This window comes from Mirounga angustirostris, unplaced genomic scaffold, assembly GCF_029215605.1.
Source record: "Mirounga angustirostris isolate CCGP_5_RB_7025 unplaced genomic scaffold, mMirAng1.0.hap1 SCAF_4, whole genome shotgun sequence".
Taxonomy (NCBI): Eukaryota; Metazoa; Chordata; class Mammalia; order Carnivora; family Phocidae; genus Mirounga; species Mirounga angustirostris.
In genome coordinates, this window is record NW_026991712.1 from 122,628,138 (window position 1) to 122,645,144 (window position 17,007).

The 17,007-nt window shown below is 33.4% G+C and overlaps 1 protein-coding gene across 12 annotated transcripts in view; it reads right to left on the reverse strand.

Moving 5' to 3' along the window:
• The window catches only part of ADGRL2 (adhesion G protein-coupled receptor L2), a 192,125-nt gene that overhangs the window by 16,077 nt on the left and 159,041 nt on the right, over window positions 1-17,007 (reverse strand). For all 12 annotated transcript variants that reach the window (XM_045897319.3, XM_045897320.3, XM_045897321.3 and 9 more), the window contains 6 exons: window positions 11,098-11,223; window positions 10,626-10,831; window positions 9,353-9,526; window positions 7,969-8,178; window positions 6,813-7,033; window positions 5,429-5,495 (listed from right to left, as the gene is read on the reverse strand). In XM_045897319.3, the coding sequence (XP_045753275.1) occupies window positions 5,429-5,495; window positions 6,813-7,033; window positions 7,969-8,178; window positions 9,353-9,526; window positions 10,626-10,831; window positions 11,098-11,223 (1,004 nt within the window). The remainder of the gene's footprint in view (window positions 1-5,428; window positions 5,496-6,812; window positions 7,034-7,968; window positions 8,179-9,352; window positions 9,527-10,625; window positions 10,832-11,097; window positions 11,224-17,007) is intronic.

Here is a 17,007-nt window from a genome sequence, read left to right on the forward strand (position 1 = left end):
GAAGATAAATAATAAATTAATTAATATATAAAATACAGCCTCAAGGAAATCCTGAACATAAGAGATGTGCTCTTCAAATGACTTCTACCTGATCGACTTGCTAGAATAACTAATTCTCTATTTCTTTGGAAAACACTACTATCCCATAATCAGCAAATGGCTAAAATGTCCACACACTCCTACTCCCACTAGACAAACAGTATGTTTAACAGTTAGTTCTCTTTTCTCAAACCTGTGTGTGTTCCACTCATATAACTAAACATCACACAAACTCAAATTGAGTCCAGAAAAGGGCTGTCATTTCTAACATACGTAGAATTGAATGTTTCAAAAAGATGTTTTAAAAGTGAATCTCTTTAAAAATAATTAAAACTACTAGAAAAATAATCATAAAACCACAGAAAGATTCTTGCACTCAGATTGTTTCACAAATGTCTGTGATTTCTCCAATTTCAAAAAACTAAATGGAAGAATTATAACCAGTGCACTAATACTTACGTTGCCAAGAAATTTATAGTTAAATCCAACACTAATTTAGACTTTGAAATATGACTTGAAAATATACAAATAATGAAGCAATGGTATCTTCAACAGGACAAAATACCATCATCTCAAGACAAAGTTGTTATGAAAAAAGGCACACAAGACATACTGTGAACGATAATATAAAATGGCAAAAAAAAGAAGCTAAACATAAGGTACTTTTCTTTTCCCCAAATCCACATTAAAAATTTCACTGATAAGGTGTTTATTAGTCTTATTAAAGAAGTGAAAAAGATACTTATATCACTTAGGTATTAAACATTTTTATATATTATCACCAATATGTATGACAGTGAAATGCTTTCCGGAATTAAACAGAACAAATCCTGAAGTGTAAAAAAATTTTTAATATGAAGTTTTAGAGTTCTTTCTTTCTCTCCACTGCTAAAAAAATATATTTATTTTCATAGAAAAAATATTGTAATGGTTGTGATCTTTTTCAGGAAGTGATACACTCTTCATAAAAGAGTCATGATTTTGTAGAGTAAAATATTTTTTCCCTCTCTTCTCCTTTGTTGTTCTCTTAAAATGTAACTAAGGGAATCAGAACAAGAAACTGAAGGGCAAGTAGAAATATCTCTGATTAAATCTATTATCCAAAATAGTTACTTACAGGCAAAAAAAAAGTTAGTTTCAAATGAAGTACTGACTGCAATTCTGAGTTCTCCCTTCTTCGCATTTTCCCCATGACATAAATGGCTCTTTCCAGCCATAAACTTTGGGCTTCTTTTTTTTTTCCCTTTCTAACCACAGGAAGTGATTTCTTTCTCCTCCCTTTTACTTCTTCCCAATTTATTTTCCTGCCTTTGGTATGCATTTTAAAAATAAAAGAAATCCCAACCGTCAAAGAAATTTCTCCTATTTCTTCCAGGAAAGCAGGCAAAAAGCCAGGGAGAGAAGAATGTTTCTACCGTTCAAGTGCTGCTTTTCTCCCCTCAAATTCCAATGCAGCCATTTTTTGTCCACTTGTTTTTTTTTTTTTTTCTTCCCAACATAAATACTACTAAGCTTAAACATAGTACATATTTTGAGATAGGTTGAAAGGTGCTATGCATCAGTGAGAAAGAAAAAAGACGGAGTTACAACTGTGTATCCAAAGACTTATCTAAAGCTGGAAAGTGCATGTCATTACTCAGTCATTCACAGAGAAGTCACTAGTCTTAGGACTGTGCTAAATATTGAATGCCAACCCACCAGCCTAAATGCCCACACTGATGATTAATTTTAGAGATGAGGCAACTCATCCGGGGATTAATCAGATTTTATCTCTGCTCTGTGTGTGTGTGTGTGTGTATACATAGGTAAATAGGTAGATGGGCATCTCTTTTTTTTTTTTTAAGATTTTATTTATTTATTTGAGAGAGAAAGAATGAGAGGCAGAGAGCGTAAGAGGGAAGAGGATCAGAGGGAGAAGCGGACTCCCCGCTGAGCAGGGAGCCCGATGCGGGACTCGATCCCGGGACTCCAGGATCATGACCTGAGCCGAAGGCAGTTGCTTAACCAACTGAGCCACCCAGGCACCCGACGGGCATCTCTTAATAGAATTCTATGTGAAAGACAGCAAATTCAGAAGAAACAGATTTTCCTATTCAGCTATATAGAGTTAATTGCCAAATGGGGCATTCCTTCTCTTCTAAGGACAAATAATACTCTTTTATACCTATCTCAAAATAATAATTTCATGAGTCCTTGTATAAATAATCTGCCAGTATAATTTGCTGATAGAATTTGGTACTTGATGATATGGCAGAGCTAACTGTCACCCACACTGGTGACACGAAAATACAAAGAAGTTACAACAAAGCAGAGGGTACCAGCTATTACAGGAGCACACAGTTTGCTTTAGAGTCATCAACCTGCTCAATTGAATCACATCCGTCTGAGCTTAGCAGCTTAAAATTCACTCCACAGCTTGCAGTGCTGACATGGATATGGTAAGACAGAAGAACAGAAACACCACTCTGAAGTAACCTAACTGAACTGCACATGTTCTGACCCTTTTTGTCCTCCCTGGAGCTTTTGCTACCTGACAAATGCAACTCTAAAACTGCACTTGTATCTCCAGATCTTTGCTGTTAGCCGAGCAGAAGCCGATTTCTCCCTGGGACTAGCAGCCAGAGAGGTGTTCTCTGAAGAAGACTTCCAAATGAGTGTGTGAGCTGAACTCTTACTGAACTGAATTAATTATTAACGATGCAGATGGAGCTGTCCAAATGATAAGAACAGCTCCTGACGTGTCATGATCCAAGCTTTCATTAAACCATTTCAGGCATACTAATGGTTTCCCACTGCTCATTACTTACAAGCACTTTTCTCATAGATATAATAACTCTAGTGCCTGTAGGCAAGACAGTCTATAAAAATACCGAAGCAGGAAGTTTTATCTTCCATAGCATGTTATTTTTCTTCATAGAACATTATTAAAAACGTACACTTACTTAATACTATTAAGTTAAACGGCTTCCATTCAGAAAAGTTGGAAATGCAAAACTACACTTTCCAGGAACGGTAATGAGTACTTTTTGTTGTAAGAGTACTCCTTAAAAGGGAGTACTATATTATATAATATATATAATATATATACACAAAAATAACTTTCATATAAATAAATACAAATATATTTATAAACTAATTATATTGTTATATATTAATATATTTTTAAAATAAGAATAAATAAAATATTTATATAAACAAATAATATATAAATATAACTTATATTACTAAGATTTGTGTTTGAATTGACTTTTAGATATCCTTTCTCATCGGAAGGATGTATGTGGTATAAATATATTAACATTCAACAAATATGCTGAACAATCATATTAGATCTCAATGTAGGTTATGCACAATGTTTTACACCTCTATACCACTCTCTGACTCTCTGTGTTGGGAGAATTAGAGGGCAAAGCAGTTGCAGAAGAATTACTCCTAGGATCTGTACTGTCAAAACAGCTACTGGCTGTTTTTTTTGTGTTTTTTTTTTTTTTTTAAGATATTATTTATTTATTTGACAGAGAGAGACACAGCGAGAGAAGGAACACAAGCAGGGGGCGTGGGAGAGGGAGAAGCAGGCTTCCCGCTGAGCAGGGAGCCTGATGGGGGCTTGATCCCAGGACCCTGGGACCATGACCTGAGTCGAAGGCAGACGCTTAAAGACTGAGCCACCCAGGCGCCCCAACCTGCTGGGTTTCTTTGTTGTTTTTTAAGTTGGGAACACTATTCCCCAAAGCCCTTCACATTTCAACCTAAATGATTTGGTACAGGATAGCAATGATGACAAGACTAATAAATAATGGTAGGCCCACACTGTAAATGGGCAATATAATAAAATGTCCTTCACCTCTTTTCTTACTAGAAGCTGAATGTATGTGAACATTAAAGTCTTTCGGCCAAGTGAAAAAAATTTTAATACTCTAAAGTCAGTATTTATTTTTAGATGGAAATAAAACTAGTACAAAAGAAGTTAACATGATACTTCTATAGACTAGGTATCTCTAAAATGGTCTTTACAATTTTCAAAGTTACCAATACGTTTAGTCAAGGGCTCGGGGAAAAAAAGAGAAGCCTGTGTCTTTAAGGATCATGCCACTTCAAATCAGCTGCTTACCATTTAATTTGAGAATGGCTTAGGCTATGTTAAATTAAATAAACCAAGAACAAAAACTAGCGCAACCATTTGGATTGAGTAATTCTGATGAGAAATTAGCTTTTCTAGGAACACTTGAGAATGTTTTACTGGCTTGATTCATACAAGCATTCACCTCAAATTTTCATTTTGCTTTGTGTAAGTGTATAATTCATTTTAAGGACAAAAGTACATGCATTTGAAATGGTTTTAAATTTCCTTGAACTACTAACATATTTTCCTCAATTTTATGAAACACTAGTTAACTATAGAAATATCCTAATACGCTCATGTGTATCACTTCTTTTAAAGAAAAAAAATCCTTAAAATAGGTATTTAAAAGATATATGCAATATTTAAACTTGCTTATGTTTCCTTTTCAATCTTATAATGGTCGATAGCATCTATCTGTTAACAACAGAATGCTAAAACTCAGTGAAAATTTTAAATCCCGAAATCCAAATATTTTAGCTACATCCATTTCAACTATATTTCAAATATTTGACTAATGGTAATGTAAGCAGTTAAAAAAAAAAACAACTTATGTCACTATATTTAACTTGCATCAAATTTATTTAAAAAAAATTTCTTGAAGACCAGTATTTTTACTTGGCATTTTAAAGTCTTAGAAAAGTAATTTTATTTCTAATGGGTTTAAAATTGATTTAATGCTTATTAATCTAAGCTTAAAAATTTTTTTTCCCCTAAAAAGAATTTAGGGTGTGGGCATTTATTTAAAAGTATTAAATTACTACGTGGAAATTAATATTATAAATATTAAGCTAATGTTATTTCAATTCCACAAAACAGTCATTTAATTTACAAATGCCACATAGCTTGGTACAGGGCTAATAGTACAGATTTTGAAGACATACTTCCTGAACTACAACTCTTGGCAAAAAACTCCACTACCCAAACACAAAATACACTATACATTTCAGTTATTCCTAATTATTAAACTAAGCCCAAATCATGCAATGTATTTTTTTAGATTATGACATGACATTGTAGCAAAGTAAATTAGATAAGAAAAAGTACCTTTTAGAGGAAAGAGGATTTTCAAAATAGTACTAATTAGCAAGTACATAAACTCTCAATAATGGTATAACATTTAAGGTATACTACGTAGTTTTATCCTGTAGGCTAGACACATTTATAAATCCTTGGATGCGTGAATTAAAAATAAAACCAATTATCTTTGTTTCAGTCGCACCGCAGAAGCAGCAAGCTAAAAACGAAGGGAAAGCAGCACCTGCTTACCAGAATAATGAAGGTAACTGGTCCAATGAAACTCCATATAAAATAGTTATCAACATGCAGCCAGCAACTATGACGAAAAGAAGAGCATGCATTAAAGTTTCAGTGGATCCTCAACATTACAAAAAATATAGAATTTTAAAAATCTAACAAAACTATCTTTACATTTGCCTTTGAAATTCCATTTACCAGGGGTAAGAACAATTTTAATGATCTGAGTGGGCTGTGACGTAAAGAGTAGTAATTTCTTTACTTCCGCCTACTGTTTTTCATTACAGGTTTTAAATTTGGTAAAGGCATACATTATTATGCTCGTATGGGATAAACAACCCCATCACACCCAACCCCTAAATCTTAAGACCTCTGATTTTACTAAGAAAAACCTGAAACTCAATATTCCAAATTGTCTCATCATTTTAAAGTTCTTATCTTCAAAATTTGCCTTTCAGATCTGTATCTGAGCTACAGTGTTTAACCCTATGGAACATAACAGACAAACAAAATGTTCAGCTGTTATGCTTGCTTCAAAACAGTACAGCATAAATACAATACCTCAACTGGGAATGGATGAATACGAGATAAAAAAAAAATCAAAGCATTGCACTCATAGTATTAGAGTAAATGATGCATAAACTTATTAAGACAGATTTTACTTAGTGGTTCATTTTTCATATAACACTGACTCCCCACTGAATTTCTTTTATTTGTCTTTCATCATCTGTTTAGTCAAAAAGCTTTCTTTAGTCCAAGGAATCTTTATATAACTAATTTTATCAAAGGCAAATATAACAGAATTTGTAGGCAAATTCATGCTCCTAGCAAATAAAATCCTCAGAAATATGGCTATGTCTACCTTTTGTCATTTTCCATAAATATCTGTATTTTTTATAAATGAAAGACAGTGCCTTATTTTAATCCTTTCAAACTGCCTGATAAAATATTATCAAAGTAGAACATATGGGATGGAATGTGCTACTATCACAATTTAGAATGAGAGTTAGCTAGAGGGTCGGATGCACAAAGAGAGCTAATGAAGCATCAGGTTAAAACTGAGTGGTTAAACCTGTCAGATGCTTTACGTTCAGAAGAATTTTTACTTAATATCTTTCTAAGGCCAAAAAGTTATTTACTTTTTCAATTTGTTTCAGGTCAATCTTTTGTGTTAAAAAGAAAGTCCATAATTTAGAGTCTGCCTCGCCAGAGTACAAATCCCCTGAACCTAGAAAATTACAAAAGACTTGATTGTAATTTGTGCACGGCATGCCCATTCTCTTACCAATAAAGCTTTCAGATGCTATTTTAGTCTGTCAGGGACCCTCACTGACAGCTAACAGGCTTTAAAAAATTATTCACTTGAAAAACACTCAGGTCGCTTGCAATTACTTACGCTTTTTCTGTTCCATAGCTCTTATAGTCAACAGCAGCTGAAACTCCAACCACGGTGGCAGGAAACAAGTAACCAGCAACATAATAATATTTCTTCCTTGAATATTCACTTTCAAACACTTCAACCAACATCAGGTAGAGCTGTACGCCTTCTAGGCACATCCAAGCAAAAGCGGCCAAAAAGAAAAAGTGTAAAAGTCCTGCAAATATTGGACAAGCAATCTAGAAAGGAAAAGAACAAGAAGCACAAAAGAGAACACATGAATACAAGCAGACCACCCCAAAATGAGACAGTATTCACTGACAGTGCTCATGATTGTCTTTAAAATACATTATTTAAACTGTTTCTTAAAAAAAAAAATTTTAACAAATGGAAATGAGTTCTAAACCTTGACAAATTTGAAGAGTTTAATGCTTATAGAGTATAATGGCAGGTGTGCTAGAAATTTCTTCACCGTAAGACACTACTTTTAGTGAAATTAAGTGTAAATAAAAAAACATATATTAATTTCTCATCTAGAATTATCCACTATTAAATCTGAACACTCTACTTACACATTATTTGCTCCATAGAGCAACTGTTAGAACAACTGTTTCCAAATATATTATTTTTATTTTTTCAGTAACAGAATTTAAAAATTCACTTTAATGACAAATACCCTGGGTCTAATTCCTAGCATTCTTTTCCTGTCATATGCAGAGCATTCTTAAATTCATCCCAGTGCAGATGAACACAGGGTAAAGCACTAACTACTTATTAAGTACTATTTCTGATACTGAGACCTCATGATGATGAAAAAATTGCTCAGAAGATGAAGAAATGATCACTGGTCAGATTGACTATGTAAGCAAAATGAAAACTGTAAAAATAGGATTTTTTCAGTGTCTCTGGCACTCTTCTATTCAAATTACATGTCTTAATAACAATCCAGAAAAATGCAAATGCACCTTTGTACAAGAAATGAGTTAACTCATAATAATAATAATACCTAACGATTGTGCTGTCTTTTAATTTATTACAAATTATCCTCCAATATCGCCATTGTCAACTTTATTAAGTTATAAGGTCAAATATCAATATGGGCATCATGTGTGGAGTCACACCTGTTATAATAATTTTCAGAGATCCAAGGACAATAAGCTGAAGGGGTGCTTACCATGTATTTCGTCTTGTCAATGCCTATTAGGAAAATAAATTCCGCAATGAAAAGGTTGATACAAAGGTTCTTGTGAATAGTATTGCGATCACTTTGCAGACCACGGAAAAAGCAGAAGGTGAAGATGCATATAGCCAGGCAAACAAGGGAAATGACAATTCCCACCCAGGTGATGACTGTAAGGAGTAATTCGTGAACTCCATCTTTGTACTGAAAATAAAAATAGTATGAGGAACATTAGTATTCTTGCATTGCATCAACTAAAGGTAAGATAGCTTTCACATGTGGTAGCTCATCTTTTAATACCAAACTCTATGAATATTCTTAAGTGTTCAAACAGGGCTCAAAACTAAAAAAAAAAAAAAAAAACTTGATCTATGTAACAGAGTTCAATCTTATCTTCTATCCAAAGAATGACCTAAGAAAGTGGAAGATTTTATCTAGAAAATAATGCAAGAATCCAATTATTTCAAAATAACGGCTGAAATAATTACCTACATAAGCAAATATTTATATAATAGACTAAAGGATACTCAGTTATGATTAAAAATAATTGATATCTTAATGACTCCTGGCTAACAAAAAAATTTTAAGTTTTCATTTTCCCCTTGAGTTTTGATATTTATTTAAATACTAAGCGTCAAATACACAATAGATCTGCGAGTTTTCATGCTCTATTTCTTTTTTTTTTTTAAGATTTTATTTATTTATTTGACAGAGACAGAGACAGTGAGAGCAGGAACACAAGTAAGAGAAGTGGAGAGGAAGAAGCAGGCCTCCTGCCGAGCAGGGAGCCCGATGCGGGGCTTGATCCCAGGACCTTGGGATCATGAGCTGAGCCGAAAGCAGACGTTTAACGACTAAGCCACCCAGGCGCCCTTCATGCTCTATTTCTTAAAATATTTTTACCTTCTGGCTATCATTCCCTTAATCACAGAAAGGAATATGAAGAAACATTCCAGAGCTATCCTGACCTTTCAAAATCTGCAGTTTTGCACAGTGTGCAAAGTTGTGAGGAAAACTTAAAACAAAAGCTGTAAAACAAGATTCAAACATTCAAGAGGGTGTGTTAAACTTTAGAGCCCTCAGTCTTTTGTAGGACCTACTGCTGTTCATTTTTTAAATCCCCGACTGCCTCTGCCAAACACCTGCCCAAAGGAGAAAAACTTAGAACGAGTCTGTGAAACACATGATTTTGAGAAGTAACAATAAATACAGTGCCAAGACTTCCTAAGATATATGGACAGTGTAGAAACAATTAGAAATCCACACTACTTTGTTTGCTTTTTAGTTACGATAAGCACCCAAAGAAGGGACTATTATACAAGCTGTTTTGAATCTCTGAGGTTTTTCTCTGTTACTAATTAGAAGTGCAAATACTTACTGCAATTTCCCTGTGGGCCATGAGAATTGCAAAATTGGTTAGGTGGCTGCATGCACACGTTGTACGAGTTTTATTAGTGTCAACCAGCTTGCAGCCCTGGGTAGACCAATATCCCATCATAGTTCTTTCTGAGTAGTTCCAGAAGGAGCAGTTTGCATTGAAATAATTGTCAGGCTGGGAAATAAAATGACAAGATAAAATTAGGGTTTTACACTCTAAGATGGCAACAGCAATTGTTTAATATGTGTAAAAGGTAATTTAGATTAAACTTTGCATGTTTCGGACTATAAAGTTTTTCATCAGCAAAACTGTAGACTATGTTATACAAGGCAGATATCTAACTTAAAAGGGATTTTATAGTCCGAAACACTCTAAAGTGTACTCCAAATTACGAAAGACCCATTTTACACAATTAGATTTCCGTCTTATGATTTTACATAGTGATGGTACATTGGAATCATTTTTTTTTCTTTTCTGACAAAATTAGACCCATGAATTTGTTCTGAGAAAATTCTATAAGGACCAAGTGTTTTAAAATCGATTTGGGGCCCATTTTTATTCTAAGTGACTGACATGTTAGCAACATCAAGGTTCTTAAGAGAGTGAACCAACTGCAGCAGATGTAAGAGAATGACTGCACAAATTTATTTTTGTTTGCCAATTCTGGAGACCCACATGGCTATCTGTGGGCACTTATTCACTCTGCTTGTAACGGAAAGCCAAGATTCTGCAGACAACCTTACAACACAGTGTAATGATTTAACTCCCAACTTCATTCTAAGGCACGGCAGAGAAATCACATCTCTTTAAGTCTAGATTTTTAAAAACCCAATGCTTGATAACAATTGTGTCACATATGATCAGTAAAATAAAAAAGAACAAAAACAAAAACAAAAGGTGTGCCACACCAAAAAGGCAGAGTCCTAACAGTTAATACTCGGCTATCCTGCTGTTAAGGTAAGAGTTAATTTTCATTCTAAAACAAATTACAGTCATTTACATTTTCCTGTTGATTACTGAATTAGCTTTCATTAAGAATACACTTAAGTTCTAATAATCACTGAACCAGGCTCATTTAATTTTATGTTCACAGACTTAAATAAACTTATGTCTCTGACCTAGTCCAACATTTGAAATTCAAATGGAAAGGTCTTTTCTTTCCTCTCTGCCATCTCCCCATTCCCTCTCTCCCCATCCCCAGCACGTCAAGTTTTGCTTTCCTTCCTCACTGGTTTTATAGCCTTCCAGTACTTCATTAGCATATATAACTTACATCAATGTGTGGCAGGGTAAAAAGAACAGGATCTGTCAAGTAGACTCGGCTGGATTCTTTATTGATTGAAACTGAAATGACGTGGGAATTCACTGCAATGGTGCTATTCCGACCAATAAAGTCAGCACCCAGTTTTATGGTTGCATTTTCTGTACTAAGAAACTGTCCCAAACTCCGGTAAATGATAAACACCAACTTTGCAAGCCCTAGGAAGGTAAAAACAGTCACATGCCTTTACAGGAAATATGCTTATGAATAAAATAAGATACATTCAAATAAGAATAAAAGGGAAAAAATCCTTATGGACTTTATTTAGATTAAGTTTCTTGGGAAAGAGTAAAGCATTATTTTAAATCTGCTTTTAAATGATAAGCAGCATTGTTATATTAGGAGTCAAATACCAGCATTTTAGGATTAATAGATTTAAATGAACAAAAAACCTGTCAATTTTTAAGACTTTGCTCCATCTTACCATTCCTGCTGTTCTGTTTGACAGTATTTGCAGAGAGTTGGATTGAGCTGCCTGCTCCTTTGATGCCCAGAGGAAATTTAAAGTCTTGGACCTGTCCTTCTGTACTGAGTACTGCAACTTCCAGAACTGAAGGAGGCAAAGGATAAAGCGGGAGGAAAAAAGGGCATTCTTTAAACTACAAAGAGGCAAATGATAATTGCATGAAAACCACTGCTGCTTTTTTTCTACGTAGAAAACTTTACTGTTACATTTCAACAAAATCATAAACAAACTAAATTAGGAGGTCTTAAACCTTGACTATCCTAAAAAATTTCATATAATAATTTTAACACTTTTTCATAGTTTTGTATCTTTTGTCACCAACTAATTCCAGACATTTACCCTACGAATACGAACAGTGTATGAGCTGAAAGCGCACAACTTTCAAAGTTTCATTTATATCATTTATATCATTAAAATAAACATATTTCAAAAGGAATTTTTTGGCTTTTTACATTAAATAACTCTTCAATGAACATTCTTTGACAATGGCAAAACGAAATATGAAGTATAAATTTGAGTGCCTTTATTGCACGTATACATTTATTTCTTTGTATATGATACATTTTAACAGATAATGAGATTGCATAATGCAGCTCAATTTTTTGCAATACTTGATTTTCTCTAATTTCTAAACACGGTGAGGCCAGCACAGCATATTTATGAGAAAATGTTTGGCATTATGCTAAAATTTCCCATTAATTCTCACTAGTAACTATAAATGCTTATATATTTAAGTTGGGCAAAACAGGCCCTGTGTGCCAAATCTGGCCTGCCGCCTTTTTTCATAAATGAAGTTTAATTAAAATACATCCATGTATGCTCATTCACATATTGTCTATGGCTGCCTGGGTGCTATAATGTCAGTTAAGTATTTGCAACTTAGACCATGTGGTATAATTGCCTAAAATATATACTATTTAGGCCTTAATGGTAAGTTTACCAACCACTATACTTTATTCCAAAGTTCAAAAATCATGGAAAGGCAAACAGGTTGACCTATAACACTAAGAACATTTACCTAATCAACAAGACCAATGTTGTTAAACTTTTTTTCAAATATATATGTACATTTAGTGGTCATCAACATAAACATGTCTATTGTAATTCCGGTAAAGAGTGTAATACTTTACATCACTATTCATCAATACTCATTTAAGTTTTGAAAAGAATGGAAAAGTATTATTGTTTCTACTAAAGTCAACTATTTTATATTAGTAATTAGAAAATGTCATTTTGTTGATGAAATTAGAGGAATTATATACAAAATTCATTAGTTTCATATGTTAGGATTTCTAAAAGTAACAAATACTTTTTATTTTTTTAAAGATTTTATTTATTTATTTGAGAGAGAGAATGAGAGAGAACACATGAGAGGGGATAGGGTCGGAGGGCAAAGCAGACTCCCTGCCGAGCAGGGAGCCCGATGCGGGACTCGATCCCGGGACTCCAGGATCATGACCTGAGCCGAAGGCAGTCGCTTAACCAACTGAGCCACCCAGGCGCCCCAACAAATACTTTTAAAATAATTCAATACATACAGTTCATGCATTTTTCTCTAAATTTCACTCTCCTGGTATATATTTTTGAATAGCTATTTCTATACCTAGACAAATACGTGTATATGTGTTTGTACATACACACACACACAGATATGATGAATTCATCCACCCTCTTTCTTATTACAAATATGGACTTATACCATTATAGTAACTTTTGGATAATAATTTATTCTTTTAAATCTTTTACAAATTTGTTCTGTAAAGTACATGTAGATTTAGTTGTAAATATGAAATCATAACATTCGAAGATTTTTATAAGCTATCGGACCACATGTCAAGCACCTGAAATGCAAGTTTATAATGAGAGTCATATAAATCTTAGAATTCTGTAAGCTACAAAAGCTGGTTAAAATGTTTATGTTATTGGTCTATGCTTTGAAAGATTAAGCAGGTGGGTAGGTAGGTGATCTCCTCTTCCATGTGTGTGGGAAGGAGGAAAAGTAGGGGAAGAAAAGAGAAAAATATACATCTAATGTATGCCTCACTCTTACACTGAAAGGGACTCTCAATTATTAACTTTCTTTTATTTTCCCCAATAATTAACTTTTCTTAAAGCAAGACAGAAGACAGGGTGAAAGACTGAAATCTTTTGAGTTTTCATGAAAAGTTCCAAATATAGACATACATGTACAAAGAGTTAATTTCTTTTTAAAGATTTTATTTATTTATTTGAGAGGGAGAGGGAGAGGGAGAAGCAGACTCCCTGCTGAGCAGGAAGCCCGATCTGGGATTTGATCCCAGGACCCTGAGATCATGTCCTGAGCCGAAGGCAGACGCTTAACGGACTGAGCCATGCAGGCTCAAAGAGTTAATTTCATTCAACAAATATTTACTTATCAAACTTTAATTTCATTCAATGTATATTTACATAAGCTTAAAAATTACATCCATAGTAAAAAAAAAATTAATTTGAATTTTAAAAGGATCATTAATACAGATCTTTGTAGAGAATCAATAATCAACTTTATATTAATCAATCAATAAATTTATATCAATAAATAAATTTAAAAACAGACAAAAGGGAAAACTTCCAAGAAACAAAAAACTGACAAAAGTAAATTAAAAACCCTAATAGTTTATGACCATTAGAGAAAATAAACTGATAGCTAAATATATACTGAATCTTAAAAAACTGCTCTAGAATAAAGAATGCTTTTCAACTCATTTCATAAGACTTGCAAAATTCTGATGCATGAAACAGCACAAGGAAAGAAATTATAGGATATTCTCTTATTAAAAGGATGCAAAAATAAAAGGATGCAAAAATATTTAATAAATTATACGTACACTTTTTAATATCCTGAACAGAGTTTAACTCAAAAGGGCATTAGAAAATATATTAATATAATTCACCAAATTAAGAAATTAAAAATAAAATAATTATTAACCAAAAGAATTCAACAAACTTCAAAACCCATTCAATAAAAAAAAAAAAAAACTTTACAAAATAATAAAAGAAAAGAAAAAAATCCTTGCCCAGGTAAAGGTTTTGTTATCAAATAAAGTTTATCTACCCAAACGTACAGGCAAACAATGGTGAAAAACTCAAGAAATATTCTTTCTAAAGTCAGGATGATTCCTATTAGGGGTTTTATTTATTAGCATCGTATTAAAATACCTTGCAGTAATTCAAGAAAAAAGGTGTATGGGCACCTGGGTGGCTCAGTCAGTTAAGTGTCTGCCTTCAGCTCAGGTGATGATCTCTGGGCCCTGGGGATGGAGCCCTCCCTCTCCCTCTGCCCCTCCCCCGTCACTGCTCATGCTTTTGTTAATTCTCTCTCTCTCAAATAAATAAAATCTTTAAAAAAAAGAAAAGAAAAAAGGTGTAAAGACTGAAGAAAAAAGCAAACTTATTATTTACAGAAGATATAATTAACTACATAGTAATTTTGAGAGAGCATCTATATATGATTGGAAGTAAAAGAATTTAACAAGGGTGCAATCAGCAAAATCAACTGTGATCCTATACACCAAGCAACAAACAATTAGAATATGTAATTTAAAAAAAAAAGATACTTTACAATAAAAACAAATACTGCAAGTTATCTAAGAATAAACTAGATTTTTAAAAGTACAAGATATTAATGGGAAAAATACAGAACTTTATTAGAAGACCTAACAACAAATGGAGAATTATACAAGATCTTATTTGGGAGACTTCAACAGGTAAATAAATCTGTGAAATTTCTTTCAAAATCAATCTACAAACTCAGCCTAATTCTTCTTTTATAATATTTTATTTTTTATTTTTTCAATTTTTTATTTAAATTCCAGTTAGTTAACATACAGTGTAATATTGGTTTCAGGAGTAGAATTTAGTGATTTATCACTTACATACAACACCCACTGCACATCACAAGTGTCCTCTTTAATGCCCATTATCCATATTTAGCCCATCTCCCACCCACCTCCCCTTCAGCAATGCTCAGTTTGTTCTCTATACTTAAGAGTCTCTTATGGTGTGTTACCCTCTCTTCAACCTAATTCTAATAAAAATTCCAGCAAGACTTTTTGGGGAAAAAAAAAAGATTTTTGAGTTTGTGGAACTTGGCAACTGACTTTAAAATTCATACAGAAAAGACAGGCCAAAAGCAGCTAAGGCAATTCCTCCAGGAGCAGAAATGAAAGAACTCACCAGATAATAATATTATCAAAACAAAAACAAAAGGAGCAATGCATAACACACTTCTAACATGTATAGAAACGAAAGAGATATCCTTACAAACCACTGGGGAAAGGAATGAATTATGAACTAAAAGTACTGAAACAACGCATTATCAAAAAAAAAAAACAAAAACAAAAACAAAAAAACCCCCAGAAAACAAAAACCAAATTAGTTTCTTCCTTCATACCACAAACAAAAATCATTTCCAGGTAGATTAAAACATAATTATAAAAAGGCAAAGTTTTATCATTTCTGAAGGCTTATATAAGATCATTTATAAAGTTACAGGTATAACTGTAGAGAAAATTTTCTTGAAGACATCAAAAAGGAAAGTATTTCTTAAATAAGATACCAAAAGCACCTACCCTAAGAGAACAGATTGATAAATTTGACTTCATTATTCTGTAAAACAAAAGATACCATAAACAAAGTAAAAAAAAGAAGGCATGCACAGAATAAACGTTTTCAAACTATATAGTCTACAAAGAATTAGTGTCCAGATGCATTAGCTACAGAGAAACAGATGCATAAGTAAAAGTCGTGAAGAATAAACTCACAGGAGAGCAATCTAAAATACCCAAAAAAGGCATTAAGTAATCTGAGAACTGTAAATTAAAACAATAATGTGATCAATTCAACCCATTAGAACGATAACATATATGTCAATAACAAAGTGTTATTTATCAAAGAGACTGATGGGGAGAGAACAGTGGTGTTAACAGGTGAGAATGTAAATTGGTAACAATATTAGAAAGGAACTTGGCAGTATTTAATAAAGTTGAAGGTGGGCATGCTCCATCATTCAAAAATTCTATTTCTAGGTGTGTGTATCCATATATGTCTAGAAAGGCATATACATATGAGAACAAAGACATACAAAAACCTTCACTGTTTTCCTTATTATTAGCAAAAAAGCATAAGCCACTAAAAAACCTATCATTGGCATAGTTAAATAATTGTGATGTATCTTAGATCAAATGAAAGAATGAACTAGAGATGCACATATTAACATGCATAAGTATAAAAATATAATGGCTAGGGACAATTATACAACTACATCTGTAGTGTGAAATCATTAATGTTAAGAACACTAAAAGCAATTGTTAAATGTACATAGCTGTAGAGCAAAATTAGAAAAAAAAAAAAAAGCTTCCTAAGGAAAGGTTACACCCTTCTTGATCTGATCAAGTAGGAGGGGATCCAGAGGACTCAGACATTATCGGTAACTATTTATTCCCCCCCAAATGTGAAGCAAATAAGGTACAATACTAAGATGTGGCTCAGTTGGGTGACTGGAATACAGATTATTTTTTTTTTTTAAGATTTTATTTATTTATTTGAGACAGAGAGAATGAGAGACAGAGAGCATGAGAGGGAGGAGGGTCAGAGGGAGAAGCAGACTCCCTACTGAGCAGAGAGCCCGATGCGGGACTCGATCCCGGGACTCCAGGATCATGACCTGAGCCGAAGGCAGTCGCTTAACCAACTGAGCCACCCAGGCGCTCCGGAATACAAATTATTTATGATATTCTCTGTACCTATATATTCTGTATGCTTGAAATAATATATGCCTTGTACAACAGATTTCCTGACACTGAATACACTTCATTCATAGGAAAGCCTCCCTCACAACCAATGCTGTAG